General features: G+C 43.6%; 1 protein-coding gene across 1 annotated transcript in view; it reads left to right on the top strand.

Moving 5' to 3' along the window:
• Frem2 (FRAS1 related extracellular matrix 2) overlaps positions 1–12,676 on the top strand; it is a 143,055-nt gene that overhangs the window by 108,255 nt on the left and 22,124 nt on the right. The window contains 6 exon segments of the mRNA XM_028873355.2: positions 236–433; positions 1,825–1,989; positions 2,985–3,167; positions 6,207–6,337; positions 9,575–9,733; positions 11,234–11,537. Of these exon segments, the coding sequence (XP_028729188.1) occupies positions 236–433; positions 1,825–1,989; positions 2,985–3,167; positions 6,207–6,337; positions 9,575–9,733; positions 11,234–11,537 (1,140 nt within the window).

Here is a 12,676-nt window from a genome sequence, read left to right as displayed (position 1 = left end):
CCGATAAAAATGACAAGGACAAGGAGAGGAAAACTTTCACAGTGATTTTCTCAAAGTCAAAATGTTGGCCAGGAACTGAGTAGAGACCAAGACACTTTTCTCGTGTTTCTGGAGACACTTTTCTCGTGTTTCTGTCTTATTATCAACATCAAACTGCAGCGCCTGAAATGTCATTTTCCCGTAAGGACATGTCTACTCATTTTGACCCATGAGTCTGTTTGTTTTTTTTTCCCAGTGCCTAAAATGCAATTCAAAGAGAGAGTGTACACTTGCAGCGAACACGATGCCCGTGTCGTGGCAATGATCTACAGGAGCGGTGACGTTCAGCACAGGTCCTCTGTGAGATGCTACACGAGGCAGGGGTCCGCGCAGGTGATGATGGACTTCGAAGAACGCCCAAATACTGATGTCTCCGTTATCACATTCCTCCCCGGTATGTGTGAGCTTGAAAATGATTTGAATCTCTTACTGTATTTATTGATTTTGTGTGTATGTGCATGGGGGGGGGGAGTGCATGCCATAGCTGACATGAAGTCAGAAGACAAGTTTTAGGAGTTGGGATTTCACTCCCTCCCACCTTGTGGATCTGGAGGATTAAACTCGGGTCATCAAGGTTATGGAGACAGTGCCTTAAGCCCTTGAAGTTTCTATACGTAATTTAAGAATACCACATGTGGATTGAGAAATCGGTAGTCAGGAAAATACAGTGAAATCAAATTTCCCAATTTTCCAACAAGCTTGCACCATGAGTTTAGGTGTACTAAGTGACAAGGCATATGCATTGCAACAGACATCTTGGGGTCCCTTCATTAACCTTTTGATTCCTAACGGCGTATTTTATTGTTAGTTCAGAACTTAGCAATCAAGAACCTACCAAATATGCAAATTTCACAAGGCTAGAAATTGAAGTTAATGTTGAAATGTTATTAGGCAAAATATATCTCACACTTTTATGGGTTTTTAAAGTGTATTTATTTTTATTGTATGTGCATGCCATGGCTATTGGGTCCCCTAGAACTGGAATGATAGACAGTTGTGAGCTGCCATGTTGGTGCTGGGAACCCAGGTCACCTGGAAGAGCAGTCAGTGCTCTTAACCACTGAGCCATCTCTCCAGCCCTGTATCTCACACTTCTAATGTATATCAGTGCCTTCAGATATTCCACTATTTTAACCTAATAGTTTAATTTTGTGGAATATATTCTATCGAAAAGAAGCAGAAGTTGTGCTCATATTGATGGAGTATTGATAACAACTTAAGTGGCAACAGTAAGGCTTGTTTGGTAATATTTGAGTAACCATAGGCTTGTACATCAAATAGACATTAATATGTTCTAAAGAACTTTTAATGAGATTGGAGAAAGTAGGGTCTATAATATTGGTCCCAGTTCTTAGAGGCAAGAATTCAATTGTTTTGGGTCAATGATTTGTTCAACAAGACAAAAGTTAGTAACATGAAAAAACCAGGGGAGTCAGATTAACCAGGGCCATCAGCAGTGGTCTGTTGACTCACTTCCCAACCACAGTTCTAGAAACTCTCGCACAAAACTGGCATTTCCTTTTCTCCTTTGCTTTCTAAGATGCAGGCTGGACTGTGAAGAGAGAAATTACAGACATCTTTATGAAAGTATGGGCCTGTGTACAAAGAGTCATGCATTCAGCAAACACTTATTCCAGGCTTATTCCAAAGAGCAGCCTTTGCACTGGCAGAGCGGGGCAGATGGGGTGGGGGGTGGAGGGTTGTGGGGGAGCAACACCCTGCTCTTCTGCTTTGTGCTAGTTGTTGGTGAATCCTTCTAGAGCCTGTCACTGTGTTTTGCTCCAGGTGAGACCGAGAAGCCCTGTGTCCTTGAGCTGATGGATGACGATATTTATGAGGACGTGGAGGAGCTGCGGCTGGTACTTGGTACCCCACAGAGCAGCTCTGCCTTCGGGGCCGCAGTGGGCGAACAAAATGAAACTCTGATAAAGATCCAGGACGATGCTGACAGTAAGAGTCACTGCCTTTGCGAACCAGTGAATCTGGAACTGAAGTCTTCCCCCACCATCCCCCCACCCCCACCCCCGAGTTCCTAGGTGGCTCAGAAAAGTACCCCCTCTTTCTCAATAGGATCTGCAAACAACAGAGACATAAGAAAACAAGTGAGAAACAAAACAGAGCCCTAAAACTGATACATTTAGGAGGCGGGGCGATAGGATGCTCAGTAGATACAGCACTTGCCAGACAAGTATGAGGATGAGAGTGTAGGTCCCCAGCACCCACATAAAAGCTGGGCAGGTGTGGAAGCCTGCTAACAATCCCCTACTTCATTCAGGAGGCTGAGGGAGGATCACTGGGCCAAGCTGGCTAGCTAGACTAGCCAAATTGGCAAGCTCTAGGTTCAGGGAAAGACTCTGCCTCAGAAAATAAAGTGGGCTGTTATGGAGGAAGACAACCAGCATCAAGTTCAAACCCCAACATGCACACGCTGCACACATAAGGAAAACTGATAAACCAAAAAGCTTTGGATATAGTTCAATGGTCACGTACTTACCTAACATGTACATGACCCGGAGTTCAATGCCAGCGCTCTAGAATTTCAAAACTGACAAAGCTCATTGGGGAGGCTATGGCTCATGCCTGCATACTGAAGCACAAGTCTTCAAACCTGCCCTCTCCCCTACCTATGTCTTTATGTCTATCCAGTCCTGGGCCAGTGGTTCCCCCTTCCACGCCCCTTCTCAATGGCCTGCTCTTGTAAGATCTATGGGACAAAAGACAATCCCAGGACATGCCTTCTGTGGGCTCACCGTTTCCCAGGAAGGATCTAGGCTACACTTAACAGCTTCTCCTTCTGCACTCACACTAATATTGAGGCAACAGAGAGAAGCCAAGAGTACAACAATAATAAAAGTCCCCCATGGGGAAAGAAATAGGGTGAAAACTGTCCACCCCCACCATCTTTTGCCAGCAACTTAATTTGCCTGTGTTTTGTGCACTCTTAGAAGCTGTTATCAAATTTGGAGAAACCAAATTTAGTGTTACTGAGCCCAGCAATCCAGGAGAGTCCGTGGTCGTCAAAATTCCAGTGGTCCGCCAAGGAGACACTTCAAAGGTTTCCATTGTGAGAGTCCACACCAAAGACGGCTCGGCCACCTCCGGAGAGGATTACCACCCCATGTCAGAAGGTATGGGTCTTCCAGGGTCTGTCACCAGCTGGATTGTGCTGCACTGCTGGAGCTGGGACTCTGAGAAAAGGGGGAAAGTGAATACAAATGAACTTTTAAACTACCCTTAGAAGTACAAAGAGCAGAATCCCCAGAATTTTCTCTGAGGGAAATTTTGAGAATTTCTGTGTGCTTTGAGTCCACTGACTGTGAGCTTTACCTCCATCCAGTGGTCAGATGTTATAGCATTTGTGTGCTGTGAATGGGAAAGTGTGTGCTGACCATGCTGAACAGCTTCATGCAAACATTAAAGTTAGAAACTTTATGCTAACAGGGAAGAGTGGGAAGATAATGGAATACCAACTACAGCAGCCCTGTGGGGTGTAGGAGCCTCTCTGGACGCCTATTATTCTTCCATGTGCAAGTTTGGGCACCATTCCATCGTTTACTTTCAGGAGCTAGTAAAATAAATAGATGCTCCTCTCTCTCTCTCTCTCTCTCTCTCTCTCTCCTCTCTCTCCATTATTTGCTAACAGCATAATCATAAACATAAATTATGCTTACCAACGAATGTTCCTGCTTTTCTGCCTCTTCCCCTCATCGGCCATTAGTTCTTTCATCACACATTCTGGGCCTTCACCTTGATTTTCTGACTTACTAACAAAATATTAAAAGTGACTGGTGGGTGTTATCAAATCAGCAACAAAATTCATAGGTAATAGAAACATAATACCTTCTAAATGGAGCTTAACTTCCCTCGCATGAACAGTCAGTGTTATTCCCAGACTTGGAAGCACGTCATGTGTAATTCAAAAGCCATGAAAATAAAGCAGAATTTTCTATCAAATTACAAAATCTCAAGTCAGTCTTCCTGGAATGAACAGATTTTACATGAAAGAAAAACTGTCTAAATATCACTGTATGACCTTTTAACAGAAATTGTTTATCTTAGAAATAAGGTTATTCTTTTAGTGACCAGAGCAAAATTATAACTATGTAGTGAGCTAACAAACAGAGCCGAATAAAGTTAAACAGCGTTAAATCCACGTGGGTGTCAAGTAATCGCTGAGCACTGACTTACTGTTTATAATAAAACTTGATTGATTTTTTTCTAAAACATGTTTTAATTATTCATTTTATAATCTAAATTGGGGTCGAGATCAATCAACTAGGAAAAGCATTGTCATAAAAATTGAACTCCTTCCTGTTCTGTGAGATGAAATGACAGAGTAGGCAAATGTGAGGAGAGACTAAATCTCATCAGGAAAGTGCACAGCAAGAAGCAACCATTGAGATGTTTACAATAAATTATTTTTAAACGTCTTAGACATTTGCTCTGTATAACTCAGAGGGGGAGATGGCTGTAAAAACTTGAATGCTTACAGAGTGAAGTCTGGGGACAGGAGGGGATGAAACCAGGGAAAACGGAGAAGCTGGACTGTTAGCCAACCTAAAGTTCCATAGTGGAGAAGAGCCCACAGGCATTTTTAGTTGACAGTTACCTTGAAGAAAGATGCAAAACAACTCAAGTATTCGTGTTTTCCTATGAAATTCTCCAATATTTTTTTTAGTGTTAAAAAAGTAATTTTTAACAGTCACACCAGACAGACCAAACCAATTTATTTTATCAAATAGCATTGCATTGCATACAGCAGACATACACACCAAAATTTGCTTTTAAAAATGTAAGAACCAATTGGTAGGCTATAAATAATTAGCTGTTCTCATCGTCCTGTGTTTCTCATGGGGGCTACAAAATCCAAGACTGTTGAACTCAAAAAGCATACTAAGGCTAAATGATGGTTGGGGAGGGGAATTATATCCAGAATTGGAATGAAAATTTTAATTGCATTGATTAGTAGCTGATTTTTTAAATTTTTTTCTTTGTAATTGGTAATAAAAATTTTGAAGTACAAAAGTGAGTGGGAAGTACATCAGAAATGTGTTTCCTGCCGTGAAGAATTGATAACTGAGTGAGAGCAAGTACGGCAGCAGGAAATAGCGCTGTCTCTGCTAATTGGAATGATGGTGTCTGTCTTCCTTCCTATTTTCCCACTGGAAGCTGAAGAACACCTACAAACCAGCTCCTCCACCTTCTGTAGTTAGGCCTGCTACTCAGGCTTCAATGAAACCCATCATGGTAATGCTTTAAGTTTTTAAAAATAACTGATAGCAAAGTGCCCTCGTGGTTGGATTGCATGCTCACGACAGCAAAGCAGTCCTTGCTGAGTGGGACAGGTGAGGGAGAAAACATTGCCATTTACGTTTCTAGAAACAGCAAAGATAAGTGCCTTTGAAATATAATTCAGTAATGCACTTAAAACAATTCCAATCCAGCCTCATATGTATCTTCCTAAACCTACTAACATTCAATCATTCCTATCCACGGTCCTGTTTATAGTCACTGGGTTTCATTGGCTTAGGAAATCTGTGGGCTGAAAGGGGAGTTTTCAATAGCCCGATATAAAAACTATTCACTGTCTCATCACTCAGCAGTTTCCAAACTGTAGGTCAACAGATCAATTTAGTAAGTCATGATTAGAATTTTCCTTTGGATAGAATAGAGAAGAATAGAATAGTAGAAAATATCAGAGTGGAGACAGGGGAGATGCCTCAGCAGGAAGAGGGCTTACTATTCAATCATGAGATCTCAGTTCAAATCCCAGCCCCTCTCCTGGCTCCCCAAGCCTGGAACCCTCCTGGATGGGAAGATCGACGGGGCTTGTTGGACACCAGCCAAAGTGTCTAGGTCTAGTGAGAGACTCTGTCTCAAGGGAATAAGGTAAAAAGTGATAGAATAAGTCACTTTGTATCCTTCCCTGGCCTCCACATGTGCACAGGTACACATCACACACACACACACACACACACACACACACACACACACACACACACTACAGTATAGTACAAATAGTACCAATAAATTAGCAGTTTGATTCCCTTTAAGTAACCACACCTATGTACTGAACCACAATGTAAAATGTCCTTGTTATATACCACAGTCCAAGAAGATCTCAGGTTCATATGCAAAAGACTAAATCAGTGACTTTGTATTTGTAGAAATCGAGTTTAAGGAAGGGGAAACCCAGCACATCGTTGAAATTGAAGTCATCTTCGATGGGGTAAGAGAGATGAGGGAGTCCTTCACTGTTCACCTGAAGCCAGATGAAAATATGGTGGCAGAGACACAGGTAAGCGAGACGATGTGTTTGTAAGTCCACAGCCAACCTTTTCTTAGAATAAATGCATGTGAGACGTCACACTGAAGAAGACTGAGGACTAGAGACATGGCTCAGCAGTAAAAAGCACCTGCTGCTCTTGGGGAGGACCTGGGTGCAGTTCCCAGCACCAACACACAGTGTCTTACAACCATCTGTAACTGTATTTCCAGGGGATCCCAGACCTTTTCTGGTCTCTGGGCACTACACACACACACACACACACACACACACACACACACAGTACACATGCATACATGGAGGCAAACACTCATAACACATAATATAAAAATAAGTCGATCTTTTTAAAAAATAATGATGGCTGGGCGGTGGTGGCGCACGCCTTTAATCCCAGCACTTGGGAGGGAGAGCCAGGCCTGTGAGTTCAAGTCCAGCCTGATCTACAGAGTGAGTTCCAGGAAAGGCACCAAAACTGCACAGAGAAACCCAGCCTCGAAAAAAAAAAAATAATGATGATGATGATGATGATGTCATACATGAAAGGGGATATGCATGGTCCCTTTCAATCACCCAAATTAATTTCTGTTCTGATTAGCTCAGAACATGGGCATTTCGCTCTGTCTTTGGAAAATTGTGTTAGTGGGAACTCAAAGTTGTAGTCCTCAGGCCCCACATCAGCCCTCTTAGCCTTCCCACGTCATGACTGACATTGGAATTGACTGCCACAAAGATGGGACATTTATTGAACACTAATTGAAGCAGACATCTTTACCCACCCATCACTTTCCTGGCCCTCCAGGGGCCCACTAGTTCCTCCTAATTTGGTTAGAATTTGATGTTGAGAGCTTCATGTGTAAAATTTTATAGTCATAATATGTGTTTTCTATGTCATACCACCTACCATATTTTCTTCAAGATAGATGTAATCTCCATGGAATTTGTTTTTGACAGTGGAAAAAAATTTAAATGACATGCCACTCATAGGAAAAGGTCAATTAAAGCAACACTATGTGTAAGTGTGCCATACTGCTTTTATTGTTTCATTCTCTGTCAATGAGAAATCAAATGGAAGAATGTGTTTTCTTAAGTATTTTTATTATTCAGTAAAAATGGTAATTGTATGACATTGCTGTCCTTTCAGAATTTTTTAACTTTATATATATATATATAAAGTTAAAAAATATATATATTGTATTCACGGTGTGGGTTATGTGCACACACCTGGAGGTCAGAGGCAGCCTAGGAATCAGTTTTCTCCTTCCACAATCTAAATTCTGGAGATCAAGCTAAGGATGCTGGGCTTAGCAGCAAGTGCCTAACCTTCTCGGCCATCTCTCCAGCCACATTGTTATCCTTCTTAAGTCATATTTATAACTCAAGATCTGTGTGTAGAATTTTTTGTGAATCTTTCCCTGTTTTTAATGGAATATCATGTAACATTCTTTTGAGTAAAGGAACAAAGAGTCTGAAAAATTACTTTCAGTGTTAGAGACGCTTAAAAATATAGAAATGTCTTTGGTTTGACTGTGATTCAACTTACATTTCTTTGACTTTACATTGCTGTAAAATTATGTGCAAAAACATAATTTGGGGATTGCCCAATGATGGAGAAATGGATGAGATCTACATGAACAGCCTGGACACGAGTGGGGGTAATGAAGGGCGAGGGTCAAGGGAAAGAGAGCTTGGGAGAGCGGGAGATCCCAGCTGGATCAAGAACAGAGAGGGAGAACAAGGAATAGGAGACCATGGTAAATGAAGACCACATGAGAATAGGAAGAAGCAAAGTGCTAGAGAGGCCCACAGAAATCCACAAAGATACCCCCACAATAGACTGCTGGCAATGGTCGAGAGAGAGCCCAAACTGACCTACTCTGGTGATGGGATGGCCAAACACCCTAATTGTCATGCTAGAAACCCCATCCAACGACTGAAGGATCTGGATGCTGAGATCCATGGCTAGGCCCCGAGTGGAGCTCCGGGAGTCTAATTAGTGAGAAAGAGGAGGGTTTATATGAGCGAGAATTGTTGAAACCAAAGTTGGATAAAGCACAGGGACAAATAGCCAAACGAATGGAAACACATGAACTATGAACCAATGGCTGAGGGGCCCCCAACTGGATCAGGCCCTCTGAATGAGTGAGACAGTTGATTGGCTTGATCTGTTTGGGAGGCATCCAGGCAGTGGGACTAGGTCCAGTGCTCATTGCATGAGTTAGCTGTTTGAAACCTGGGGCTTATGCAGGGTCGCTAGGCTCAGTCTGGGAGGAGGGTACTGGACCTGCCTGGACTGAGTCTACCAGGTTGATCTCAGTCCTCGGGGAGGCTTTGCCCTGGAGGAGGTGGGAATGGGTGGTGGGCTGGGGGAAGGGGAGAGGGCGGGAGGGGGGAGAACAAGGGAATCCGTGGCTGATATGTAGAACTGAATTGTATTGTAAAATTTAAAAAAAAAAACAAAACATAGTTTGAATTTACTTTTATCTTTGTTCCACAACCACGAGCTGCAATCCTACAGTGCTGTGTTTCTGATCCATGATGTTCACAGGGTTAGAAAGATTAAACACACTCTTGATTCATAGCTTTTTCAACTTGGGATGTGTCCATTGCATATGGCACTATTGAAAGTGTCAGGTCAATACTTGAGGACTGTCCTATCAGTCATCAGCCAGAGACATGGACAGAGGTGACTTTCCTCCTTGACTAGACAGCATCCAGAGTCTCCTTCTGTCTCATGCTCATCTTCTCTCTCCCCTAGTCCCAGGCAGTCCAAGCCTTTGTCCATCTAAAGCTTAGCTTCTCCCTGGCCTCTCCACATCACCACAGCCCACACAATCCCATGACCTTGAGAGTCTCGTTTCTCTCAAGGTGTCTGTCAGTTTTTTCTTCCACTGTCAACTAATGGATTTTGTTGTTGTTGATGTTACCTCAATGTCACAAACCCACAACTGATTGATCTACTATCATCACAACTGAAGAGAAAACCTTAGGACCCAAGTATCAAATGGGCTAGTGGCAAGCCTTTGGATGAGCCACCCAAGGCTCAAGTCCCTCCCCTGTAAACATTCAAGATGAGCAAGGTACCAGGATCACATGAAATAAGCTGTGTGGGGGCTGTCACTCTGCATGGGGTCTGGGCAGGACAACTTCCTCACAGAGATTCCAGGGATTTTTCCAGTCATTGTTCTGAATGAGAGAAGTTCCAGGGCCCTGAATATTTGATAATCAACAATCACTCTCCTTTCCTCCCAGGCAACCAAGGCCATTGTATATATAGAGGAAGTCAACAGCATGGCGGATGTCACCTTTCCCTCTGTCCCTCACATTGTGTCCTTGCTGATATATGATGACACTTCCAAAGCCAAGGAGGAGGCTGGGCCTGTGTCTGGCTATCCTGTTGTCTGCATTACGGTGAGGAGGAAGTAGATCAATTTAGGGGAAATGTGAAGATAACTGACTTTTTAAAGATCTGTTCATTTTTTGTTTCTCGTGTATGAGTGTTGGCCTGCAGGCTTGTATGTGCCCCACATGAGCGCCTGGTGCTAAGGGCAGAAGAGAGTGTCAGATCTTCTGGAACTGGGGTTACAGATGGTGGTGAGCTGCCATGTAGGTGCTGGGGACCAAACTCGGGTCCTCTGTAAGAACAGCAAATGCTCTTAACCCTCTTACCTCAGAAGATAATGATTTAAAATAATTATAAACTTCAGTATTGTCTTGGGAAATTTAAGGTTTAAGCTTTGAGCTGTGAAAAGCAGAAAATAACAATAATTAAATGGAGCTCCCCTTCTCCTCCTCCCAAAACACAAACAAACAAAACAAAAGCCTATTAACTGAGGACACAGTGTGTGGTTTAAGAATCCGTCACTGTCAGGAAAACCAGTAAAGCATGAACTCTGCACAGAAGGGATTAAAAAAAATAAGCACAAGTGGAAAAAAATAAGGAGCTGTAGCTCTGATATGAGGCAGAGTGTAAGAGCTAGAGCTGAAGGTCTAGTGTGGAGGATCAGGTAGACTTTTGACAGTTTTAGATTCAGGTAAGGGGAGATCATTCTGGAGAGGGTGGTTGCCAAGGAGAATGGAAGGGGTTCATTACAGGTTTCGCTTGCCTTCTTGTAATTGAATCTTAAGTTCCCCGTGAACAAAAGCTATGACGTATATTTGTAGGTCACAGCAGCCCTAATGAAACACTCCACATACAACAGGCACACAATGAGCGTTCGTTGGTTTAACAATGTGTGGATAATCTAGTGTTCATTTATAAGGGGTTCTAAATGCCACATTAGGCAATTTGGAATTCGTTTGTTGGGTAGCAGGATGCGTTCTCATGCAGAAGAGCTGCGTGAGTAGAAGGTCCTGTTGGAATGTTAGCGGGGTAGGGGTGTAGAGTCGGAAAGGGAGGACTTGAGTTAGATGGGAAGGAGCCGTGTGAATGGTGAAGAAGGGATCGAGTTAAGGAGTGTTACCAAGCAGAGTGTTCAGGGTCACCTGCCTGCTGAATGTGAAGAAGGAAAGAGAAGGATTGGGCTCTCCATGGATGTCTGGTTGGCACTCCTGGTGGCCCTGATGGTGTGACCAGCCTCACGAGAGAGGTAGACTCCAGTACCTTTTGTAGGGCAGAGGGAGAGGGGACAGAAGCATGAGAGAAAGAGTAAGAATGACTCTGGGGATTCCAGAGATGATGACGTGGTTGACACTTCTGAGTGTGGTCATGTCCAGTGAGCTATCAAAAGTTGAAAGGTCAGAGAAAGGATGGCAGCTCAGAATAAGAAGCCAGAAGTTGCATGACCAAACGCAGCGTGGAGGGCAGCGGAAGCATCAGGACTGAAGGAGCTTGAGAAGCATTAAGTCCAAGTCCACATTACTCTCTACTGTGGTCCTAACACAGCCCTGTTTTACTTGCTTATCCCATAGGCTTGCAACCCCAAATATCCAGACTACGACAAAACGGGCTCTATTTGTGCCAGCGAGAACATCAATGACACTTTGACCCGATACCGGTGGCTGATCAGCGCTCCTGCTGGCCCGGATGGTGTGACCAGCCCTTTGAGAGAGGTGGACTTCGACACCTTTTTCACATCATCCAAAACGATCACGTTAGACTCCATATACTTTCAGCCTGGTTCCCGGGTACAGTGTGCGGCTCGTGCAGTCAACGCCGATGGGAATGAAGGCCTGGAACTGATGAGCCCCATCGTCACCATCGACAGAGAGGAAGGTGAGAGATGTTTCCCTGGGAAGTTCACTGAAACACTGCAGTATTGCAAACACCTCATCTCTGTGTATAAATTCCTCCAAATACCCCTGTGTGCCACAGAACTCTACTTAAAGACGAATATCCATGTTTGCAACAGTCTTCATTAGAAAACAGTTATTCTGCACCTTTCATGAACACCTGGGGTGTGCTAGGTAAAGAGCCTTGTACTCGTAATGATGATAAAGGAGGGCTCCCGTCCTCCGGGAGTCCATAGACAGAGTAGAGGCACAGGTAATCTGAGTCTGGTCCCACGGAGAGGAGCTGCTGAGATGCATCTTGAAAAGGTGAGAAGTGACTCTAAGAAGCATGAAGGAACATGAACTCTTTAGGAGTGACAAGGCCCAATATGGGGGAACTTGTGAAGAAATACGGAGGAAGGGTTTGGTCTGGACAAGGAGGGGTTACTATACCAGGTAAAGAGCCCAGCTGGCTGGTGCATGCATGGGGATCTGCTGGGGACACAGGCGAAGGCTGGTGTAGGTGGAGAGCCGTGTGTACATAGTCTTACCTCATCACCAAAGGGAGGCTGGGGCTGAAGCTGGAGCCTGGGACACATGGTTGGAAGTGCATAATAGAATATGGCCAGACACAACACAAACAGGAAACCCACTTTATAGAAAGTAATCTTCCCTCTGAGTAAAGATGGTTAAGTGTGTTTTTTGTTGGTGGTTTGGTTTGGATTTGGTGGGTTGGATTTTTTTTTTAAGTGTTATTTTTTTTTATTTTAAGTGTATGTGTGTATGCTTGTATGTATCTATGTGTAAATGTGTATCTACCGTGTGTATGCGGTGCTCACTCAGGTCAAAAGTGAACATCAGATGCCCTGGGATTAGACTTACAGATGGCTGTGAGCCACTGTGTGGGTTCTGGGAGTTGAACCCAGGTCCTCCACAAGAGCGGCCAGTGCTCATGATCCCTGAGCTGTCTCTCCAGCCCCTTGGGTTTGCTGTCGGCAGTGCTGAGAATGGAAGCCAGGGTCTTACACATGGCAGACGAGTATTCCACCTCTGACTTAGACTCCTATTCCTAAACTAAATGGGCTTTTTAAAATGTACATGCGCATTTCTATTTAAAATTTCTCAGATTAAAGAATATTTTTA

This window comes from Peromyscus leucopus, chromosome 6 (assembly GCF_004664715.2).
Source record: "Peromyscus leucopus breed LL Stock chromosome 6, UCI_PerLeu_2.1, whole genome shotgun sequence".
In the NCBI taxonomy this organism is placed as follows: Eukaryota; Metazoa; Chordata; class Mammalia; order Rodentia; family Cricetidae; genus Peromyscus; species Peromyscus leucopus.
Note: the sequence above shows the minus strand (reverse complement) of the source record. Positions and strands in the feature narration are given on the sequence as shown.